At 48.3% G+C, this 23495-nt stretch overlaps 2 protein-coding genes across 5 annotated transcripts in view; one reads left to right on the top strand and one right to left on the bottom strand.

Moving 5' to 3' along the window:
- Window positions 1-251: 251 nt before the first annotated feature.
- Window positions 252-19401, bottom strand: TAF8 (TATA-box binding protein associated factor 8). Of its 4 annotated transcripts, XR_836952.3 has the most exons (11): window positions 19345-19401; window positions 18395-18551; window positions 15200-15298; window positions 14814-14876; window positions 13654-13778; window positions 10814-10961; window positions 9180-9322; window positions 4725-4805; window positions 2502-2641; window positions 1057-1681; window positions 252-941 (listed from the first exon to the last, which is right to left on the bottom strand). XR_836952.3 is itself a non-coding variant. In XM_010977337.3 (10 exons), the coding sequence occupies exons 1-10, from the start codon at window positions 19387-19389 to the stop codon at window positions 2194-2196; spliced, it is 1014 nt and encodes a 337-aa protein (XP_010975639.1). In that variant the 5' UTR covers window positions 19390-19401; the 3' UTR covers window positions 252-2193. The 4 variants fall into 4 exon arrangements, 3 of the variants coding, with proteins under 3 accessions (XP_010975639.1, XP_010975638.1, XP_010975640.1); XM_010977337.3 differs by having other exon boundaries at window positions 252-2206; XM_010977336.3 differs by having other exon boundaries at window positions 252-1681.
- Window positions 19402-20563: 1162 nt separating this feature from the next.
- CCND3 (cyclin D3) overlaps window positions 20564-23495 on the top strand; it is a 77026-nt gene continuing 74094 nt past the window's right edge. Inside the window, exon 1 of the mRNA XM_031434709.2 lies at window positions 20564-20782. The gene's annotated coding sequence lies outside the window, so the exon portion shown is untranslated. The remainder of the gene's footprint in view (window positions 20783-23495) is intronic.

Genomic DNA, 23495 nt, shown 5'->3' with positions numbered 1-23495 from the left:
AATTAAAAAAAAAGAAGTAGAAGAAATAGATGAAACAGAAGTGAAAAGATGTTCTGTAAGTGTTGCAGCTGGGTGAAGAATATATAGGGAAAATATACTTTCCTGTCTAGTTTTGTGTTTGCAGATTTTCCAAATAAAGTTTTAGTTTGAAAGGGTACTCTGTCCAACATAAGGTCTAAGCCTTACTTATCTGTACAAAGCCTTTCTCACTGCTGTAACTTTTGCATACAAATTCACTTCAAAGCTTATAATTCTGTTGCATTTACAAAGTTTTTATTATGACCCTTTATTAAGAGCATAAATCACATACTTAATTTGACCCTGTTTACTGCTTTTTCGTATTATGAATTCCCTCAAAGTTATAAAAAAAATAAAAGCTTATAAATATACATTGAGGATTATGCACAGTTTTTACACAACAATAGTCGGGTCAGTGTTTCAGGTTAACATCTCCCAGTGTCTCATCCAGAACAGAATTATAGCAGTGCAGCCTCTGGGATCTCAACAGCAGAAACGGCAATTCTTTCCCAAATCCTACGGCATCCCTCAGCATAACAGCATTCAGCAGGTGTCTGTTCTGGATGGTAACAGGAAGAGCTGCTGGGCTGACTGCTCCCGAGAGCAGGTGAGAACAGCCAGCTGGGAAAGTGTCCACCCTGCATGGGCCATGGCTCAAACCTGGGACTGTATTTAAACTCAATAGGCCAAGAATTAGCAAAGCAAAATTATAAACTCAGAGTGGGTCAGCGCAGGCCCAACTGGACTACTTTCAACTGTAAGTTTCAGGTCACTATAAACCAGAAAAACTCTTACTTGGTCCAGAGTTGGGGAATCATATTTTCTCACTTAGCATCCCCTCTTTGGTTACTGACAAGCGGCACTTTCCTTCCAATGGGATGAAGCACTTCGAGGACAGTGAGGTCAGAGGAACATGGAGCTTGCTGTCAAGACACAAACACCAAGTGTTTCAAGTTTTCAAAATCACCAAGAGGATGGAAGGTTAAGAAATGACTGCGGAAGCCGAGTATGAGGAAAGTTCCGTACGGATTTGTTTACCCTGTGTTAACTCCAACGTGTCAGTGGCATTCATCTTCCTTAGACTTGGTTTTAAAACCTCTTCCTTTGGAGACCAGCCTGCCCAGCATCTTCCTTTTTTGGTTTGGAGGGCACATCAAGGATGAAGTCTTCTCTCCCAGGAAGCAAAGAGGTTGGACAGATTCAGACTTGCAGGCTCCTCTCTGCCCCCTTCTGCTATAAAGTGGGCACGTGGCCTTCCCTTGCTGCTGACCTCTCAGCAGAGCGGCCAGGTGTCTCAGCTTTCAGAACACAAGGCCAAAATCTCATCCCCAGCCGCCCCCCGACCCAATCCTTTTCTTGTTTAAAATCGGTGATTCCTCTATCAAGTCACAGCATAATATATCCACTGATGTAGGCTCTTGTCAAAGAAAACCTTTCTTCCCAGGATGGGGCAGGACCTAGCCAATCCCAAGCACACACTCCACAGAGGGACAGTAAATGATCAGTCCCTCAGGAGAGGGCGCTGCCCAGCCCTAGGGAGCTTTCATCACATGCAGATGAGAATCAGGGCTGCCTTCTGTGTCATCCTCCTCACATGAATGCATCTGCTCACACCTTCTGACTCCGGCCGGCCCCAGATCAGGATTCATGTGTTCCCAACATGCTAAAGGAGGGAAAATCACCTTCGATCAGCTCAACAGGGTATTTGGAGCCCAGGTGAGGAGAGAAGAAAGAAGGAGATTCTAGGAGGATAAATTGGTACCACAAATTGTCAGTCAATAAAAGGGGTCCAGACGTCCTGAAATACAAATTAAGCGAACAGTCTTTCTGGCAGTGAGCAAAGCAGGCAGAGCCTTTTCTTTCCTGCCACCTTCCCTGGTCTTCCAGGTTTCAAGGAATCAAGTCCCATGATAATAAATGAAGTCCCCGGCCGTTTCTATGCCCCATGGCATGGCCCAGTTGGTTAAAAAAGGCCTTGTTGTTACAGTCGTATCTTCGTCAACCCAAACGTCCAACGAAAATAGGTCAATCTCAATAGAGCGTCTGCAGTTAAAATCATGCCCAGTCACACCCTGGCAGCCTCGGCTCAACCACCCTCTTCTTCCCTTGAGTGGCTTTGACTCTCCCAGGAGGGTGATGTCCGCGTCTCTGCACAAGGCAGGCTTCCTTCTCAGCTCACGAGAGGGACCTAGAAAGAAGAGGAATCCATGGAGCCTGCCTGGGGGGCCGCCTGCCCTCCTAGTGGGGGAGCAACGGCTGGGCTGTGCGGGTTGGTCCCTGGGCTGCAGGAGGCTCAGGCTCTATGCACGAGAGGTACACACGGGAGACGAGGAAGGAGAGGAAGAGGGACCATATTTCCTCTCACCAGAGAAACTTTCCCCGAGGTCCAGACCCACTGGTGAGCCTCTCTTTGCCGCCAAGGAGCAGAGGCGCCCACCTCGGCTGGCCAGGGAGTCCTCTCTGCACCCCAGCCTCCAACTCACTTCTTCCTGCGGATCTTGGGTTTCTTCACAGGCCGCAGGTAGGGGTTATCGATGACGTTCTCCTCCCCGTTCCGGCTGCCCGACAAGGAGGGGTTCTGCTGCAGGACAGATGTGTTCTCCTTCTCGGCTCCAGAATCATCCTTTGAGCAAAAGCCAAAATAAAGCAAAACACCAAGGGCATAAGGAAAGAGATCGTGCCCATGAGAAGGGCTACTATCAGCATCCCTTTCTTCGAGAAATGAGAAGCCCACCTTCTATGCAACGTGCCTAACTCTGCCCCAGACGACAGGAGGCCAGGCAGCAGCTGGCTTGTGGGAGGAAAGCGGGAGCAGCAGCCTTGACGCAGTGGAACACAGAACACGGACCCCTGAGCCTCCTAAGGAGGCCGGGACAGGAGTGAGAAGGAATAGAGACCTGGGAGGGGTGGGGCTCAGGGGCCATAACTAAGATGCTTCAGGGAGGAAGCCCAGTCTGGGGAGAGATCAAGAGAAAGAGAGAAGGCCCTCAAACCTCACAGGACTGAGAGGTACAGGGCCAGAACAAATCAGGGGTGCAAAGCATCTTCTGGACCAAAGCTCATGTAAATCATAGTCTATTTCCCAATTCTCAAATACTGGGTACTTGCAACACAGTACCAATGATCATATCCCAGAAGAGGCCAGAAACTTCTTGAGCCCAGAGGGCTCAACCAAGGAGAAGCAATGCATGCTGGCCCCACCTGAGAACTTCATCTAAGATCCCCATCTCTGGCCCGTAGATCAGGCCTTTCACTGTGCTTTTTTTGAGGAAAGTGATTTTGGAGAAAAGTTTGTAAGTTTGTATGTATTCAATATGATCCCAGTTAAAAACTGTTTAAATCACAATTGGGTGTGAACACAGGAAGAAGTAAATTTTAAAGACTGCTTCTGGGAATATAGGTGATTGAGTCTCCTTTCTTTCTTTATTTTATTTTTTTTTTTTACTCTCTATTTTCCAAGTTCTTTAAAACGAGCAGAAGCTGCAGGGGAAGGGGGGAAAAAAACATCACAGGAAGAAGTTGACCTTGAAGCTCAGGCCTAAGTGACTGTAAGTGACCAGAAGCTGGTTGGGCTGCGCCCCCTGGTGGCAGGCCAAGCGTTCTGTCACTGAGATTCCTGTCCTGTAACTAGAGGTAAAAGAGGACCTGATTTTGGGTGTGGGAACAGCTCAGTGGTATTTTGGGTGTGGGAACAGCTCAGTGGTAGAGTGCATGCTTACCATGCGTGAGGTTCCTGGGTTCAATCCCCAGTACCTCCTCTAAAAATAAATAAACCTAATTATCACCTGCCCCCCGCCCCAAACGAAAAAAGAGGACAGGACCTCAACCAGGAGATTGTGCTGTCCAAAGACAGCAGGACAGAGGATGCTGCAATTGGATGGCAGATTCTCTCTCTCGACTGCTGGCCGAGGATGCTGGTGCCAGTCTGGGCTCAACGAGCCTGAAGAGAGTGAATGGCTCTGAGGTTCCACTGGCATCGCCTCTCACTGTCCGTCAACCCTGTTCTCCCTGGAGACCCAGTGCCATCCAGAGCCCCTGAGCTTTCCCTCTCCAACACCAGGGTGACCTATAGCCACTGTGGACCTCCTGGCTCTCTTGAAAGTGAGCCCCTGGCTGTGCCAGACCTGGCCTGCCCTGGATACCTGGCTCCCCACTTTTCTTAATGGCTTGTTTGAGTAACTCACTCCCACCTCCCTCCTATCATTTCTCTACAGTAATTGGTCTAGCTTCAAAGTTACTGGAAGTTCACTTCAACTGTGCCTTAAGTGTTTCCTGAGATAATACAGGTGGAGGTGACATGGTCAGGGGCGCTGAAGAGCCAGTCCTGGGGCCACTGCTCGAGGCTCCCTCCCCCGTTCGTCTCACCACGCCTCACAAGTGGGCCAGGACGGGGCACAATAGACTTCTCTTCTCCCAAGTGGAGCTTCTGGAAATGCCATTTTGTTTGCCCTCTTCCGGGACAGGCAGCCTTGAGATGGGAAGGGATGGGAGGAGTAGATGAAAGAAGTAAAGTACTGAACTGAGATTTGTGAAAAAGAAGGGAGCAGAAAGGTCTGTAAGGAGCAACTGGGGCCTGGAAAGGCCAGACTCAGGCAACGTGTGTGCACTCTTAGTGAACCCCACACTCCCGGGGGTGACCGTGTCAGTCTCACAGCTTTCAACCCCACTTCCACACCATCTCCTCCTGGTGCCCCTCCAGCCCTCACCTCTCTCCTGACCTCCAGGCTTGCACAGTCACTGGCACTCAACGTGGTCAAGCAGGCATCTCCGATCCAATGTGCCTGAAACTGAACCCCAGACCCCCGCCTTGGCATGAGCAGCTCCTCCCACAGTCCTCCCATCACAATAGACAGAGACCCCCATCCTTCCAGTGGTCCAAGCCCCAGACTCCACAGTCATTCCTACATCTTTTCTTTCTCTGACATCCGACAGCCACATTTGTTAGGAAACTTCTTGGCCTTTCCTTCAAAATCCAGGCAGAATCTGACCACTTCCACTGTCTCTACTGCGACCACTGTGGGAGGACCCACCATTGTCTTTACTGGGACAACAGCTTCCTCACTGCCCTCCCTCCACAGTCCCTTCTCTGCCTGCCCCATTCTCACCATTGCAGTCGATGCTCCCTAGAGAACTCTGGATCTGTCCCTCTGCTCCACACCCTCCCACGACTCCCACTTCACCCAATGAAGACAGTTCATAAAACTGCTTACAAGGCTCTTCCTGATCTGACCTCTCCCCCGACCCACTGCCTTCTGCAGCCACACCCACACTCGCCTCTGTGCCGTGGGGCCTTTGCACTGGCTGTTCCCTTTCCAGAACACTCTTCCCCAGATATCCACATGGTTCACTCCCTCACCTCCTTCAAGACTCTGCTCCGATGTCACCTCCTCTGTGATGTCTACTCTGAGTACCCTATTTACAACGGAAACTTCACCCTTTACCCTGGACCTTTCCCTACTGTTTCCCACCCACCCCACAGCACTTTCATCTCTAACAGACCATATAATGACGTACTGACATACTATGTTTATGGTCGCTCCCCCACTGCCAGGATCCCCAAAGGCAGTGGTTGCCTCTGCTCTGTTCACTGATACGTAAGCACCCAGACAGTATCTGGCACCTACCAGGTACTAAATAAATCCTTGTTGAGTAAATGAATGGTACACTGTTCATAAAAGACTAAAAGTTTAGACACTGGGATTGCCTGCAGAAGGCAGCTAGTACAAATATATCAGAAAAAAAATCCTATTATACACTAACTTTAAATGAATAGTCCCTTTATGTTCAAGTAGATGGAGAAACCACAGCCAAGTTAACCAAAGTGCCTAGCAGCAGTCCTTGAGAGATGTGTCATCAATAGAGGAAAGAGCAATTTAAAATACCAGTTACTAAGGGGGGAGGGAATAGCTCAAGTGGTAGAGCACATGCCTAGCACGTATGAGGTCCTGGGTTCAATCCCCGTTCGCTCCTCTAAAAAGAAAGAAAGAAACCTAATTACCTCCCTTCCAACAAACAAATAAAATACCAGTTACTGACTTCACTGTAATAATGTTGGTCCACAGGGGACTAGCTCAATTCAATCGTTAAACCCACACAATGCAGCGATGAAGCAGGGGCAGAAACCCTTTGTGATTTGCTGTTTGTGTCTGAAACAATTAAAACCATCTCTAGAAGGATTCACAAGAGCCTAGCGAGACTAGCGACACTGGTTGCTTTGTAGGAGGGAAAGTGAACCAGGACGGGCAGAAGAATTGTCACCATATACCTTCTCAGACATTCTGAATTTTAAATATAGGATTGTATTTGCCAGGCCAACAAAAGAACAAGCCTGACTGATTGCCCATAAATTGTTGCTGGAATCCTTTTCCTGAAGTCTTTTTATTTGTTTATTTTTCACAGAAGAACATATGGCCATACAGTTGCTGACGGGTGGGGGGCACCACGAGCTGCCACCGGCCAGCACCCGACAGAGATGAGCTCATTGCATCTCGGCTTCTTTTCTGCCCCTGAGGCAGGTGTTTCTAGTTCTATTTGTATTTGTGAGGAAACAGGCTCAGATGTTGGGTGATGCAACCAAAGTCACTTAGCTGGAAAGTAGCCCTGTCTGGATTCGCAGGCAGGCCATTCTGACTCGGAGGCTCAGTTCTGTCTACTCTTTGCTGCCTGGCTTGGCCTCCGGGGTCCTGGAGTCCTCGGGTGACTCCTGGCATCCGTGCAGCCTTGGTTCCTCACCTCTGTGACCTCACCTACAGCAGTAACTGGAGTGTGAGATAACACACCTACAAGCCCTGCAGCTACTTTGTACTTACAAAGGGATGGTGATGTTTGCTTAGAAGATTCCTCCTTCTCAGAAGGTGAACCTCATCTTAGTCCATGACCCAATCACCACATCTCAGACCAAATTAACCGAGTCCAAAACAGAAGTGCAGAATAACAAGTTCCTCTGCTTTATGTAAAGCCATGGGCTCCCAGCCCTAATTCTGAAAGGAATAATTCAACATTAAAGAAACATGCGTTCAGGTGTGGGAGACCATCAGCAAATCAGAGGCGGCACTGGCACTCTCTACCTGCATCCTGCAGCTGCCGGCTGCTGCTGCTGCATCGCACCCTGGAGAACATGAGGAACGCCCAGTCCAGCTACAACCACTAAGCCACCCTTTGCTTAAAAGCCAGGGCCCATCTGAAAGGATGGGTGAATACAGTAACCTGACTATGAGGGTCCTGTAAGCCTTAGAAGCATTAGAGCTCCCAGCAGGTCTGGGACTCTACCTGGCACTTTCCTCAAGAGGCAGGAACAAGGGTGGGCCTTATCCTGTTACTCATCGAGAGCAACACATCGCAACCAGAAGAGAACATCCCCAGGTCCCAACAAGCACACCTCATCCTGACCTTTGTCTCTGTGCCCACACACTCCACCTCCTACCCTGGCTCTGAAATGTCCACAGTAAGGCTAACCCCTCCTCTCGGGCACTAGATCCCCTGCCCGCTCACCTACCAAAAACCATCATCCCAAAATGTTTCTTCCTCTCCTGCACCAATTTTCCCTCTACCAGACCATTCCCATCAGCATACAAACATCCTGCTATTTCTTTTACCTTAAAAAAACAGGTAAAAACCAAAAGGCGGCCAGTGTGACTAAGGGAGGGAGTTTTTTATTTAATTTAAACTTAATTAGCCACATGCGGCCACTGGCCACTGTAGTGGACAACACAAGGCCATCCTCACTGACTCCAACTTCTCTTCTCGCGTTCTCTTTGAATTCACTTGCTCTCGTGCTTCCTGAAATCGCTCCTGTCAAGGTGACAGATTATACTCGCGCTGCCAAATCTAACGGACCACGTCTCGGGCCTCACGTGACTGTAACTAACTGCAGCTTCTGACACAGCTGATCACTTCCTCCCTTGGCCTCCGGGACACCGCACCCTCCTGGCTCTCCCATCTCTCCAGCTATGCCTCCTCGGCTGGTCCCCCCGCATCTCCTCATCCTCTGAACAGTGCAGAGCCCCAGGTCTCAGTCCCGGCACCTCTTCTCTTTTTGGTTCTCACTCGTTCCCTAGGCGCTCACCGAGTCTCACGGTTTTAAACACTACCTACACGCGAAGACTCCCAGATTGGCACCTCGAGTCCTAACAGCACCCCAAACTCCCTAACTCCTCTAACCATCTCTCTACCTGACATCACCACCTGGATATCTAATAAGCATCTCAAACTCACCCTGTCTAAACCCCAACTCCTGGCTTCCCCCAGACACCTGCTCCACCCAACAGTCTTCCCTATCTTGGTGGAAGGCAACTCCAGGTTTCTTGTTGTTTAGGCAAAAAACCTTGCATTTATCTGGGATTCTTTCTCTCACATCCACTCTATAGTTGGCTCTGCTCCAAAAATAATCTAGAATTTAACCCAATAACCTATCAGACCAGGTCTTTACTTCAACCACCATCTCTGCTTCTGCCCTTACCCTCTACAGTATACCCTCAACCCACAACCTGCCGGATCCTGTCACCATCAGACCCTCACCTTCCTCTGCTCTGCACGTCCAGTGGCTCCCATCTCACTGAGAAAAAGCCCACATGTTAAATACACCTTTACAATCGGACTCCCCCAGGAGCTCTGTGACCTCACCCTCTGTTCCTCTCCCCCTTGTTCAGGCCACTCTGGCCACCCTGATGATCTTGCTGCTCTTCAACACAATAGCTCCCACCCCGGGGCCTTTGCACCTGCTATTCCCTCTCTGAGCAATGCTCCACTGCCAGTTATGTGCAAGCCTTGTTCCCTTCAGGTCTTCACTCAAATGTCACCTTCTCAAACACCACACTCCCCAGGCCTAGACCTACTTCCCATCCCCTAATTTCTTATTTTTCTCTCTTATTGGAGCGCAGGACATTGTGTCCAGTCTGTCTCCTGCTAACTCCTCAGCACCTGGCACGTGCCTGACTCTGGCAGGTGTGCATTCAATATTTGTTGAATGAATGGATCCCTAGGATACAGATTTCTCAAGCTAGAGATCATGTCACAATTGGATCATCATGGGCCCATCATGCAAGTCCCTAACATAAGGCCAGAGACCTGAGGTAGGTCATGTGCAATGTCCAGGGTGACAGGCTGAGAGCAGCATGGGCTCCTTGGGGGGCAGGCGGAAGCAGGCAGAAGGCAGGACCCACCGTGCTGATATGAAGAGGGAGGTTCTCCGTGTCTGTCTGCTCATCCTGCTCCGAGGAATCCGTCTCTTCCATTTGTTGCATCTCCAGCTCAGATGGAAGAAGAGCAGTCAGGTAGGGGATAGTGAAAGGTCTGGCAGCGATCACTGGAGGATTGGAAGAGAGGCATGATTCCGCTGTCACGGAGCCCTTGCAGCTGGCCGAGAGCCTCCGATCAGCGAGCACCACCGCAGGACAATAAAGGCTAACGTGCTCTGAGCACTTAACCACGGGCCAGGCCGCGTCCTACAGGCTTTACACGGTGTCTGTAATCCTCACCTCCACCCTATTAAGTAAGTACAATTATCAAACCCATTTTACAGACAGGGAACCTGAGACACGGAGAGGTTATGTGACAACCTCAAACACACAGAAAGTGGCAGAGTGGGATTTGAACTCCGGCCATATGACCTCAGAGCCCACTTTTACCAAGTACAACTAAAATCAGAGACAGCTGGGGCCAAATCCTAGCAAAGCATCAGCCTCGTGATCTTATCCCCAAGGTCAGTTAACCCCTCAGCCTCGTGATCTTATCCCCAAGGTCAGTTAACCCCTCAGCCTCATTTCTAAAGCAGGGATCTGGATCCCTTCGGCCAATATTGGACTTGAGAACTCCGCATGGAAGTGCACCTGCTGACCTAGAGGGCACTTCAGGTGAGTGAGCAATCCACTTATTCCAAAAAGCACTGAGGAGAAGAAGAAATTATTGATTTAAAAAGAAAAGAAAAGAAAAGAAAAAAAAGAAAAGAAAAGAAAAGAAAAGTCTCCATGTATACTTCCATGGTAGAATATCATTATCAGAAGACACTCTAAGATTATTTTTAATGTGGCTCAGATGTGGGGCCCTGCAGACAGAAAGAGCTAGGTTTGATGCTATCTGCTTGCTGCGTGACATCGGAGAGGTTACTTCATTTGTCTTCTCTATAATCCTCGGCTTCCTATAATGGTGGTGGTAATGATTCCTAACTCAGAGGCTCACCTGAGGACTTCATGCAATAACGTGGAGGAAGTGATTCGCACAGGGCCTGGCACTTATGACTTAGCTGCTATGGCTCTAGGCCGAGGTGCACAGTGAGTAGGCAACAGGGGCCTGCCAACTGAAGGAATCACCCAAACCCCTCTGCCTCATTCCCCGGTGGAAACACTGAGGCCTATGGAGATGAAGGAACTTGGTCACACAGCAAAAGGGTAGGGTTGAGATGAGAAATTAAATGAGCTGGGCCCTGTGAGAGGACACCGTGGAGGACAAAGGCCAGAAGAGGTTCTGAAACTGCTCCCTGATGCCAGGGTCCCTTCTACCACCAGGGCTGCCGCCTCTGCTATGTAAGCCTCTCTGACGCCTGGCGCTCAGTCACCCTCGAGGGAACCTCTACTCCACGCACTTCAAGTACCCAAATGCAACAGAGGCCATTCCTGTTTGGGAGTCATTGGTGGGACAGGCCCCCTAAGCCCTGGGAAAAGGAGGCAGAAATCTGAAGAACGAGTTCCATCTGCGGTAAGGACAGAGCTTATCTGCTTCTTCCTACCACGCTAAGAGACAGGGCAGATGGGTGTGATCTCAAAGGACAAGATAGGGCCTGCCAAGGGGAGAGACTCACATGGAAATGTGCTGACGTCATCTTTGAAAAGACTCTGGGTCTCGCCTGTCTTGGCCATGAAACGGGTGAGTGCCCGCTCCACGTCTCGTCTCTGGGACGCAGCCTTCTCCCGCAGGACCTGGTAGTCTGACACGGGCTCGCGGTACGTCTGAAGAGAGAACAGCAGAGACACCAGCGTGACATCTGCTTTCCTCGGGTCCCTGCCTCGCTGGTGCTATGTCCTCCCACCCTTTAAATAACCCACTACTCACTACCGTCACTGACAGCAGACGTCCCCCAGGGCAGTGGAAGGGCAGAAAGAAAGCAATGTAATGATCATTAATATTTACTTTTAACCTTAAAAATTAAGAAAGGTACAAATATTCATTACAGGGATTGATACCAGGCCTTCACTTAGCTCTGCTGACAGCTAGACTCAGGTGTCAGAGATGCATCCTGAAGGAAGAGTGGGAACCCCCAGGGAAGCCCTGATGGGGACACCGGGATCCCGCAGCACAACGTGGCGTCCTGCAGTGAGTGACTGCGCGTGGGGACTTGCAGATTGTACCTCTTGTTTTCTTCACCCAACCCTCACAAAACGGATGCATTGTCCCAAAAGATTCCCTCAAAGAAACAGACTGAACACATTAATTTCAGTTCAAGTGAACAAGAAACAGGCCTGACACCCGCCCCTACTCCTAACTTTGAGCTTTTGGGCAATCATGTTATGGCATGAAAAAATGATGGGGACCTAGTAAGAACAAATTAGCCAAAACATTTAAAATTATAAAGGTAAAGGTGAAACTTTAACAATGAAATCAGTCTTGCACTGCTCCAGACTCCTCTAAAGTAACTATTCTTTGTGATGTGGAGGTAGGGTTTTTAAAGGAGGTACCTGGAGACACTTGCACTGCTGTCCAAGTTAACTCAGTGTGTCACCTGTACAGTTACACTTAGACACAGAAATAGGATTTTCTGGCATGTTTAAAATCTTCCCAGAATGAAGAATTTGATGGGATTTTTGAACACACTGATTAAAAACATTAAAATGCAAGATCTTACAATTATTTTAAGACAACTGTTTGACATTTTAAAAGTTGGAAATTTAATAGAAAAATTTTAACAATATTCTTTAAATAATTGGTAAATGAGAATAAAAAAATTAGTTTCATGGTTTATTAAGGGCAGCCAAAAATGCCATCTATCTTTGTATATCTTTTTCAACTATGAGAGCTGTTAAAGTATCAAAATAAACAGAACTTAGAATCAAACCAACTTAGAATTCCACCAAGTATTCAACCAAGATTTCAAAAAATCAAAAGCAGAGGCTGTTACATGGCTGCCACTAAAAAGGGGCGAACAAGTTTCCTGCACCTTTGATAAGGATCAGATTATCTTTTAATGTATGTTATTTTAGTACAGTGTTACATTATAACATTCATGTAAATAGACAAATACTAGAATATGTGCTTAAAGTTTTTACTGACATAGATATATTATAAGAGAGTTAGAAATAGTTGTGGATTGAATTGTGGCCCCCCCAAAAATAGACACGTTTAAGTCCTAACCCCCAGTCGCTCAGTATATGATCTTATTTGGAAACACAGTCATTGCAAGATGCAACTGGTTAGGGGGGAGGGTATAGCTCAGTGGTAGAGCGCATGCTTAGCATGAGGTCCTGGGTTCAACCCCCAGTACCTCCTCCCCAAATAAATAAACCTAATTACCCCCTCCACCAAAATAAAGTAATTAAATAATACAATAATAAATAAGTAAGTAAAAAACATTAAGAAAAAAAAAGATGCAATCAGTTAACACGAGGTCACACTGGAGTAGGGGGTACGAATCCCACATGACTGGTCCCCTTATAAGAAATGGCCACGTGAAGACAGAGATATAGAGAGGATGCCAAGTGAAGACACAAGACTGGAGTGACACAGCGACAAGACAAGGACGGCCAAGGACTGTCTACAAAGCACCCACAGCTGGAAGGAGGTGGGGAAGGATTCTCCTAAAGGTTTCAGAGGGGGCCTATGGACAACTTGATTTTGGACTTCCAACCTCTAGAATGATAAAACAATAAACTTCTGTTGTTCTAAGCCACCAAGCTTGTGGCACTTTGTTCCAGCAGCCCCAGGACACTAATATAGAAACCACAGTCCAGGGCAATGGCTGTGCTGCAATGGTGGGTGACCACCTATTCCTCTTGCCCCCATATCCTGCGGTTGGGAGACAGCTTCTGAAGGACTTGCCCCAACACCCTGCATCACGGCCGTGTTTGCACCAGGACATGGTGTGGAGGTGGAGACAAAGGAAGCGAGTGGAAGCACCTCTGGGGACTCCTGTGCAAGTGGAAGCACCTCTGGGGACACTGCTCGATGCAAATAGGAACACGATGGACCATGGAAGACAACTCAACTTGTCCCACACAGACCCAGAGCTCAGTTATGAGGGGCTTCACTTCATATTACCAAGTACGTTTTAAATAACCTTTCCCTGATTTCAAAAATAACTCTTTCCTATCGTGGAAAATTTGGAAAACCCAGAAAAGCACACTCAAAACAATGGTACTTATAATCCCACCAAGAATTACTACCAACATTTTGTGGAACATGTCTTTTCTGTACGTGGCTAGTACTTTTGTGTTTGGGTGGGACAGGCAAAATTGTGCCAGCTTCAGTTTGTTAACTATATATTTGCCAGCAAACTGGAGACCATAATTCTCCTTTTCAATGAGGAGAGACATTCTGAGTTCTGAACTACCTTGTTGCCAACAAACTTCTGGACTCCAGCCTACCAGTCAATAGAACTGACTCTGCTTTTGTACCAGTCACAGCCCCTAGCGGGGCCTTGTCACTCACCGGAGTTTTGATGTAGGTGTGGGGGTCGGGGAACTCGGGGAAATGGCTGGGGATATGCGGTGGGTGGGGTCGGTTCTGTCCTGCAGTGAGGGCCTTGGGGGTCACTGGCTGATTGGTCACTGGAGCTGCAACAGAGTCACAACCAGTTACTTCTCCACCCCAGGCCTTGGGTCTCTACCCAAACCCTCCTTTTCTCAAAGTAAATGCTGGACCTCAATGTTCTATGCAAAAGGCACATTGCACGTCTATTGATAAAAGGTCTTTAATGGCTTGAGGCCCTGAAAAGGCCCTCCCAACCCCAATGATGCCCGGCCCTGCATAAGCTGGGGTGACAGACCCATCCCCAATGATCTGCCTGCCTGTCTCTTAGGGAGGTGAGTGGGTGGCTGTGACAAGTAAATTAAGCCGAAGAGCAGGCTGAAGAACCAGGGCAGTGAGGTGGGCTGCTGACTCTTTTCAAGAACCTGGGTAACAAAGACAAATCCTGAGCCAGGTAAAGTAGGTGTAGGCTAATGACAACACGAGGGAGCCGCAAGTGGCACCTTCCACTGCTACTCTGAGACAAGTTCTTAAAAAGATGCCAGCCTGAAAAGAGTGATGAAAACAAATCTAGTGAATTCTCCCCAGGTCCCACAAGCCCAAATGAGTGACCCCAACTCAGTTCATGGCACTCAGTTTGTCTCAGGCAGAGGTCATCAAACTTTGTGTGTGAAGGGACAGAAACTAAGTATTTTAGGTTTTGCAAGCCATACAGTCTGTCACAACTACTCAACTCTGCCATTCCAGCATGAAGACAACCATAGATAATAAGTGAACATGACTGTGTACTGATAAATGTTTATTGACAGAAATGGGCGGTGGGCCACATCAGGCCCATGATCTCAGGAAGATCAAGAACTCTCACATTTTTGAGCCCTGACTGCTCTTCTGGGCTGAGACACAAGAACCACAGCAGCATCTCAGGGACGGCTTCTGGTGACAGAACCTCACATCCTAATTCGATTAGCCCGAGTAAAGAGTACACTGTAAGTAGCCCTAAATAACGGAAGGGAGTCTGCAACGAGGCAGTGGCTACACACCAATCCCCGCCCTATTCAATGAATTCATCCCACCAGCATTAACTGAGCACTTACTGAGTACCTCAGTTGAGAGTTACTTACGGGCAGTGATGACCATCCTCTGAGACCGTTTTGCATAAGCAGGGAGAGTGTCCACATTGAAACCTAAGAAACAGGGAAACAAAAATCACTGCCCAGACCATGGGATATTGAACAAAGAAGAGGAAGTAATCCTGTGGCAAAGTAGCTTAAAAAACCAACTCAGGAGTTTGGCTGCCACTCAAAAGAAGCTCCAGCAGAATCCCCCAACAGGGAGTTAGGTGGTCTCTCAAAGAGGTTCAGAGGAGTGCTCTTTTGATGACTCTCATAAGCTAAAGGCAAACCAGGAGACTCATGAGGGAATTCAAGAACACTCAGCAGACGTGGCTGACTCTCTCATACCTCCAACTCAGTTGCACCAAAGAAATGGAAACTGGAAGTGTACTCACCCATCTCGACAAGGGTGACCACAATATCTGACAGTGTGGGCTGGGTTCTGGCTGTGTGCTCACAGTAAGACTTGGCACTCCTCCCAATTTCTGAAATGTCTGGGAAGGGATCAAAGGCATAAAGTCTTATTCTCAGTTCCTGAACAGTTAAACGTACAATTATCGCATGAGCCAGCGATTCCACTCCTACATATACTGGAGTGAATGGAAAAGGGGGACTCAAACAGATACCTGTTCATCAGTGTTCATGGTAGCATTATTCACAACGGCTGAAAGGTGGAAACAACCCAGTGACCATCCACAGAGGAATGGGCACACAGAATGGGGTCTATACATACAATGGAATATTATTCGGCCTCCAAAGGGAATGACCTCTTGACACCTGCCATAATACGAATGAACTTTGAAAACATCATGCTAAGTGAAATAAGCCAGACAGACAGTCAAATATTTTAAGATTCCACGTTATGAGGTACCTAGAAAAAAGAATATCACAGAGACAAAAAAATAGGTTAGCAGTTATCAGGGGCTGGGAGGAAGGAGGAATGGGGAGTTACTGTTTATGGATACAGAGTTTCTGCTTAGAATGATGCAAAAAGTACTGGAAATGAATACTGTTGATGGCTGTACAACATTGTGAATATATTTAAGGCCACTGAATTATATACTCAAAAATGGTTAAAATGGTATAATGGAAAAGTATCTGAAAAAGAACAGTTTTATATATCTATATATCTATCTATATATCTATATATCTATATATATATATATCTGAATCACTTTGCTGTACACCTGAAACTAACACAACACTGTAAATCAACCATACTTCAATAAAAAAAATGGCTAAAATGGTAAATTTTATGTTATGTATATCTTGCCACCAAAAAAAAAAAGGGGAGGTCTTATTCTCTGGCTGTCAAGTTTTTGTTTCTTCTACCCGAAGCTGAACCTCTTTTTAAGTCATGCTGAAGTCCTTCAGGGCAAATGGGAAGTATGAGGCTGGACTCATACTCATGAATGGACTTCTGAGGTTGATGGGCAGTTCCATGAAAACTCTGAAACTCTGCTGAATTTTGCATACCAAAAAAAGCCTTTTTCTGGGGACAAATCCACAGATTTCATCAGAGATAAAAGGAGACCCCAAAGGTAAGGACCCCTGCTCTAGGGGGCCTAATGGTGCAGAAGGAAAGAGCAAGGAGCGCTTGGTGGGAAGGCTGTCTAACTGAAGACCTAACACCAACTTATGCTACCCTGAGCAGGTCACTAACTGTCACTACTGTACTAGCCTCCATCCATGAAAATGGTGGGCAGCATCTGTTTACCAGGGTGGGGGAGAGTCTAATTAAAATCCTGGTGAAATACTTTAGAAATACACCAGGTGGCAGTTTGGGCAGTTTCACCATTTGGGCTTTTTCTTACATATCAGCAGGATCCTAGGATGTCAAAGGATACACACAGAAAATGTAGAAAACATGAACTTTGCTCTGAACGCAAAGATACAGGTCCCTAGAAACAAGGTGATTGTAGTCAACAAGCACAACAGTTCTGCCTGGTGATTATCACTTACACAAATCCTAATACTTTGATATTCAGAACTATCGCCAGCATGGAGGCATCCAAGTCACAGCAAGCCCTCAATGTAAGCCATCCATCTTTGGTATTCCTTTCACTGAAGCAGCGGATTTTTATACTATTTTCAAACCATTTAGTTCTAATACTCTTGGCTTTTCCAACACAACAACAACTCCATCCCCTTCCGTGGAAACCATTTCTTCTGAGAGAAATAAAGGCCTCTTGTCCAGTGGTATAAGAAAGAACTACTTCAACTATTAGGACCTATACACTCTGAATTACAAGATCTTTGCAAAAACTGAATTCTCATCTGCTGGGAATTATTAGTCCATTCTTTCTGGACAAAAGGTCTCAAAGTGTGGTCTGGAAATCCCTGGACATCCCTGAAATCCTTTCCAGAATACACAGGTCAAAACCATTTTCATAATGAGACATCCTTTGACTTTTTTACTCTCATTCCCTCCAGTACTTTTCCAGAGGTTCTATCACCTGTGACACCATCGTGGCTCTGATGGATAATGGGATGTGTGCTTGTGCATTCTTATGTTTTAAAATGTTCTCAGTTATTTTTCCTAATGTGGCAAAAAAAAAAAAAAAAAAACCTCTCTATATAAAGACAATGAATACTGAATTCCTTGGAGTCCTCAACATTTAAGAGTCTAAAGGGGTCCTGAGATCAAAAACTTTGAGATGGCTGCTTTAGGAAAACATTTGGTATTTAAAAGTTCAAAACATCAGCTGCAAGAAGTTACCCCACCCAAATCAAGCCCTTTCTGGGGCAGTCCACATCTAGTGACTGATCAAGATTGGAGTACAAAGGAAGGACCTTTTGAGCCTGATGTGGGCTACTCCGTGGGCGATAATCGCACCAGAACTAACACCCCACTGAGCTGGCCTATCTTTGTTCGGCCTGCACTACAGTTCAACTTCTCTCTCTGCCTAAACCTTTCTCTTACTTCCATTCATAGGGTTGACTTCCCCTCCAAAACACCTTAAATAACCCTATCCCTCATCCCATCCTACCCACCCCCCCAAAAAAAGGCCCAAGCACGGAGCTACACTGCACATGCAGAAAGGCCTATGTAAGACCATTAAGACCATTCCAGATTCGTAAACTCCAAAATATTTCCTTTTAAGTGTTTTTTCCCAATTCTATAAAATTTATTCACCCTCACTCTTGTATCACATAATATAGCATGATTATATCATGTGTGGCATTTATTTTATGGGAATTAATCCTGACTCTTCAACAAAACTGTAAGTTCTTTGAGCATAGAGAACAAACAGCAATAATAACATCTACAAGTCATCAAGAGCTTAAACATCCCCAGCTTTGACTGTTTTACGTATACACCTCACTTAACATTAACAACTCCACAAGGTGCAAATTATTATCCTGTTTCAAAAATAAGCAAATTGAGGTTCAGGAGGTTTAGTGGTTTTTTACCCAAGCTATTAAGTGGCAGAGTGGTGATGTACACTCAAGTCTATCTGATTCCAAAGCCTGTAAGTCACTTTACCATGTTCTTCTTTTTCTAAAATCCTCCCTAACATTATCACACTGCAGATACAGAATAGATGTTTGGTTGACTGGAAGAAGGCCTATTGTTTCCTGGTACTTACAGCTCTGCAGCATCTCTGTCAATGTTTCCACAGATGCTTTCTCAGCGCTCTCAAACCCTGCCTCTGTCAGCAAGGAGCTCACAACCACTTGCAGGGTTCGCCTCCGGGCCAGATGGTAGTTATCAGCAGGGTTAGTGGACTGCTTACTTCCTGATCTCTGTGAATCAGCAGCCCAGAAAGAGAACATTTTCATCCACATGACAGGGATGCAATCACATAGTTCAATACCGTCAGTGGCAAGCAAAGGTTCTTCTGCTAAATACTTCTCAGTGCTTAATAAGATGTGGTAGTCCCTGATACGTAGATTTATAGCTCTTGGCCAAATGAGCAATAATTGAGTACCCAAGGGGTTCTAAGTTCGGAGACAGACTTTCTGCCTACCTAAAACGTACAATTCCAGTAACGCAAAACGGCTGTTTTCTACTTTCTATTTCAGCAGATGATCAGAATATATAACTGAAGAAACATGCATGATGGGATTGAATTCATATCTATTTCCCAGAAAAAAAGTGATCTCTCTCGTTCCTCTCATCGCCACACCACTTCACTAACAAGGAAAATTAAAACAACAAACACCGCACGATGCAGAATACAGGGCAAACGATAACAGCACAGACAGTAGGAAAGCGAAGTATTTGGAAACGGGAATCCCTCCCAACTTTGGCGGACCAATAAGAAAGCGAAAACGGCATCATTGGACCAATCAGGAGGTGTTCCGGGTTCCCAACCCCCCCCAACAGAGAACAGGCCAATCAGTACGCAGGTCCTCCAACTCAGGAGGCCGCCGCCAAGTCTCGAGGAGGGGCGGCATGTACGGCCTGAAAGACCCTCCTCCACTCAGAGCTCATGGTGGGGCGGGATTTCTGGGTATGAGCTTGTTGCCCACGCTAGGGGGAAGTTACAGAATGCCCAGACTTTTTCGGCTTCCGCCCCGCGCCTCCCACCCTTACCGTTCCGGAGCCGCCGGCCCCGGCAGTAGTCGCTGTGTCGGCCATCTTGCTCTGGCGTAATGCGCGCGGGCGCAGGGCAGGATGGGACTTGTAGTCACGGGGCGGGGCGGCGAGGGGGCGGGGCAGCACGCCCCCCTCTGGGCTTTCGGAGGCCCAGCCGGGTGGGGGATGCGTCTGGTGACCCCCGCTCACGTGACCTTTTGTGAGCGATGGGTTCAGTGAGCCCCGGAAGTGGTCAGGAAAGTGAGCCCTCGGTTTCACACCTATTTTAGAGTGAAATCGTTTTTCATAAAAAGCGCATCCCTGGAACGCTCCAAACTTGCCTGATTGTTAGCAACACCTGGCTGCGTACCCCCCGGTCCCCGTGGTTTACTCTCTGGAAGAAGGGTCTGGGAGTCTGTATTCTTAAACCAAGTGTTTCTCCTGAGCGGGAAATTTGGGGAAACCTTGCTTTGTGCTGGCGGCCCCGCAGCCCGCCAATGGCCCACTTGGAACTAGAGCCTAACAGCCACCTAGTCCAGGTGTTCCACTGCATCCTGCTGCCTTCTCGCCCTCAATTAATCCGCAGGGATTTGCGGGGCGAGCTGGGAGGCGCCGGCGGCAGGAGGCTGTCCCTAGCCCTCCTCACTCCCAGGACGTTGCGTCCACGCAGTGTCTGTGGTGTTCTGTAGTTCAGTCGCGGGTCATCTCCTGTGGATGGGCGTCCTTCGCGCACCGCGCCTCATTTGTCTCCGTTTGTGGGTGCTTGGTAGAACGCAGAGGCTAGATTCGAATCCCAGCAGTCTCGCCACCTGTGGGACTTGGGGCACATCACCTGACCTCAGTGTACCTCAGTTTCCTCTTGTGAAACTGGGGTGGGATTGATAGCGGGGGGGTGGGGTGGGGGGAGATGAGCTAATACACGCAAAGGGTTTGTTACTGTGCAGACGTAGAGTAAGAGATCAAGAAACAGCGCCTAATGTTATTTCCTGCGTGGCGAGTGGATGAGTGGAAAACGTTCACAAGCAGTGTCTGGAAACTTGCGCAGCGCCTGTCACGCCGTGCCCATCTGAGTCTGCGGGGCATCCCCACCCCCCAACCTGGGGCACATGGGGCGGGGTCTTCAGACCTCGGTCGCTGCGCCTGGTGAACTGCCAGGAGGAGTCGGGCCCAAACCTTAGCTGAGCGCAGCACCCAGCCCCTTTGTCTCCCCCGCCCCCTCTTCCCCACTTCCTGCCCAGCTTTAAACTCGGGATTGGCGGCGCGGCGCAGACTTTGTAAACACGTCGTGCCTGTGGCTGTGGAGACTGGTTCTGTTTGGACGCCTGGGGGAGGGGCGCGTGCCCCTCCGCGAGGCTGGAGGTGGCGACACCCCTCCTCTCCAGGACAGAGGCCAGAAGAGGCGAGAGAGAGTGTCTCCGGCTACAGTCGGTGCTCCGGGGGCTCACCTGCCAAGGAGGTAGGCTTGAGGGCTGGAGAAGCTGAGATACGTGGTGTCAGCATCTCTTCGTGTGGCTGGGGCCTCCAAACTGAGGCTGGACACCCGGACTTGGGGTCAGAGGTGGGTGGGTTAAGGAGGTCACCGCCCCCTCATCATCTCCCCGTTGTCCTTCCAAGATTGGCTCACTTTCTCTCTGAGTTGCACGTGGCTGAAGGGCAGAGAAGCCCCCCAAAGCCTTAAGATTTCTGTATGTCTACACAGTCCCCCTCCAAGCTGACCTGGAAGCCCAGTGACTTCACTAGGCTGTCTGCCATGGTTCTTCTCGTATCTCAGAGATCAGGGTGGGAGGCAGTAGGAGGGCAGAACCAGTGTGGGCAGGGAGCCTTGGGGTCCTCCTGTCAGCCAGGGCCGAGGAGGGAGTCCAAAAGACTGGACTGGAGGAGGGACTTCTCAGTGGTGGTCCCTCTGGTGCTGATGGGTGTACAAATGATGGCCTTAGCCTTTTCTGTGTCTTTTAATGTGTCAACAAGAGGACTAACTGAAGAAATTGGTTGCTGTTACTAAGGGAGCATTAATGTATGCGTTTGCAAACATTGATTGAGAACCTGCTTTATGTCTAGGATTGTATGGGATGCTGAGGGTGCAATGATGTTATTCCTCCACAGAGTTCTGATGTGGGTGATAGAATAACAGAGATAAGGTGCCAAGTTGGGGTGTCTGGAAAGGCTTCAGAGAGAAGAGGACGTTTGAGTTGGGTTCTGGATGATGAATAGTCACCAGGCAGAGAAGTGGTGGGAAGTCTTTGTGGGCACTTACTCATAATACAGAGCTGGAGTGAACCCTGCCTGTGGTGTTGCGCATTGGAATACAATGGGGACCCAGAAGCAGTTCTGCTCTCTTTAACTCATTGTCTAGACAGAAGAAATGGGAATGAACAGGGTGGGTTCAGGGAAAGGCACATTTCTGGGCTGATACCTCAAAACCCAGAAATTCCCAGCTAGGTGCGGCTGGGAGAGTCTACCTGGGGGTGACGTGACAGTTCACACAGTCTTAGGGCACTCACTCCCCATCCCTGGTTGCTAGGACTGTTTTCTCTAACAAATCCTTGCTCTGTGCCCCATACCTCAATTCTCTTTTGGACCTGACATGAGTGAAAAGAACTGGACCTCCCATTGCTTTCCTGCAGCTTTTTTGCTCTTTCAGTTCCCAGGCTCACTTGAGAGATGGCTGACACAAGAGTTTGTGAATTCACTCAGCACCTGTCTGCTGTGACCGCCCTGTCTGCACAGACTAAAAAACATTGGGGACATAACAGTAAATTAATCAGAGCTTCTGCTCCCCTGGACTTTAGAATTGAAAGCATCTCTGAGAATCCCAGCAAGATCCTAGTCTCTGTCCAGTCCTTGAGACCATGACCTCCGTGGTCCCAAATGCCTTCTCTCCATTTCCTTCCTTCAAGGGTTCAGAATACTGGCTGAGGCTTATCTAGTACTGTCAGTACTCGTCTAAATGTTTTAAGTATAGGGTCTCATTTAATCCTCCTAACAGTCCTGTGAGGTAAGCATTAGGATTATCTCCATTTTGTAGATGAGGAAACTCAGGCACAGAGCTGATACTTTTCCTAAAGAGGACACCAGAAATAAATGGCAGCATTGGGATTTAAACCCAGGTCACTTGACTTGGGAGGCCCTGTTCCTAACCATTAGGCTAGCCTGCCTCCTTGACTGACCACATGGAGAGCACACTTGAGTCAGACTTAGGGGTTTCTGAAAGGGAGTCCGTGGTCTTGTATCTTGGGTGATACAGAGGAGCGCATCTGTTAGCTGAGCACGGGCGCTGGTGCTGTTTACAGGGAGCCCCAGAAGGCCTGCAGCAAGGTTATGGGGACCACACGGAGCTGGTACCCTTTCCTAATGGCCCTGTGTGTGTATGTGTGTGCGTGTTTTTTCCTGAGTAAGCCTCCCTCACCAGGAGGAACAAACCAAGGTTTGACACAAGAAAGATGCATGGAGGTGGTGTGCCAGAATCTGGGGAGATAGGAAGTCAAGATCCACCTTTTGTTGGGAGTCTTTAAGAAGAGCAGAGACCATCATATTCTAGGTTCTGAGGGGAACAATCCAGCCTGGTAGCTGAGTAAGGAAGATGGTTAGGGGGTGGAAGCAATCTTAAGATGCTCGCTCCTCTTCCCCATAGCTGCTGTATCCCAAAACTGCATCCCAAAGCTGCATCTCCGTATCCAACCCCATCCCTCCAGGCAGCCTGGGACCTTCCCTATGACGCCAGCCAGGCCATAGGGCGGAGGTTCTGTGGATTCCAGCCATTTCCTGAAACTCTAAGTTTCTTACCTGAGCCCTCCAAACAGATCTGGGGAGGCCCTGAGGCTGTCCCTCTCTGCCTGCAGTCAAACTGCCTCTAGTGACTGTCTTTGAGGGAGGGGTGTGTGTTGGGTGGAATGGGTGTTGATGCTGGGAGTTGAGGCTGAGGGTAAGCAGGACGTGAAGGCCAGAACTGTTCAGATCTCCAGGCTACTCCTCCCCCACACACACCCCTCAGAGGGTGGGGTGCGATGGAGGCCTTGGCAGCCCCAGCCCCCTGCCCCAGGCGCCCCACTCTTCGAGAACAGGTTGTTCTCTTGAGAAACCACAAGAGGAAGTTTAGGGAGGGTTGGGGGTGGGGAAAGTTCTGGGGCTCCTGCCAAGTTTCCCTTTCTCTGCTGAGTGGTAGGTGTGTT

Source organism: Camelus dromedarius, chromosome 19 (genome assembly GCF_036321535.1).
Source record: "Camelus dromedarius isolate mCamDro1 chromosome 19, mCamDro1.pat, whole genome shotgun sequence".
In the NCBI taxonomy this organism is placed as follows: domain Eukaryota; kingdom Metazoa; phylum Chordata; class Mammalia; order Artiodactyla; family Camelidae; genus Camelus; species Camelus dromedarius.
The sequence above is the reverse complement of the archived record's forward strand: the minus strand, read 5'-3'. Positions and strand labels throughout refer to the sequence as shown.

Bases quoted from the DNA above. Each gene is read 5' to 3' on its own strand.
- TAF8 (XM_010977336.3), bottom strand. From the start codon at position 19,389: ATGGCCGACACAGCGACTACTGCCGGGGCCGGCGGCTCCGGAACG. The intron at 13,779-14,813 runs GTAAGTAACTCT...ACTCTGTTGCAG, and splicing joins GAGGATGGTCATCACTGCCC to CTCCAGTGACCAATCAGCCA. The intron at 2,642-4,724 runs GTGAGGGCTGGA...TTTTGCTCAAAG, and splicing joins GCCTGGAGGTCAGGAGAGAG to GATGATTCTGGAGCCGAGAA.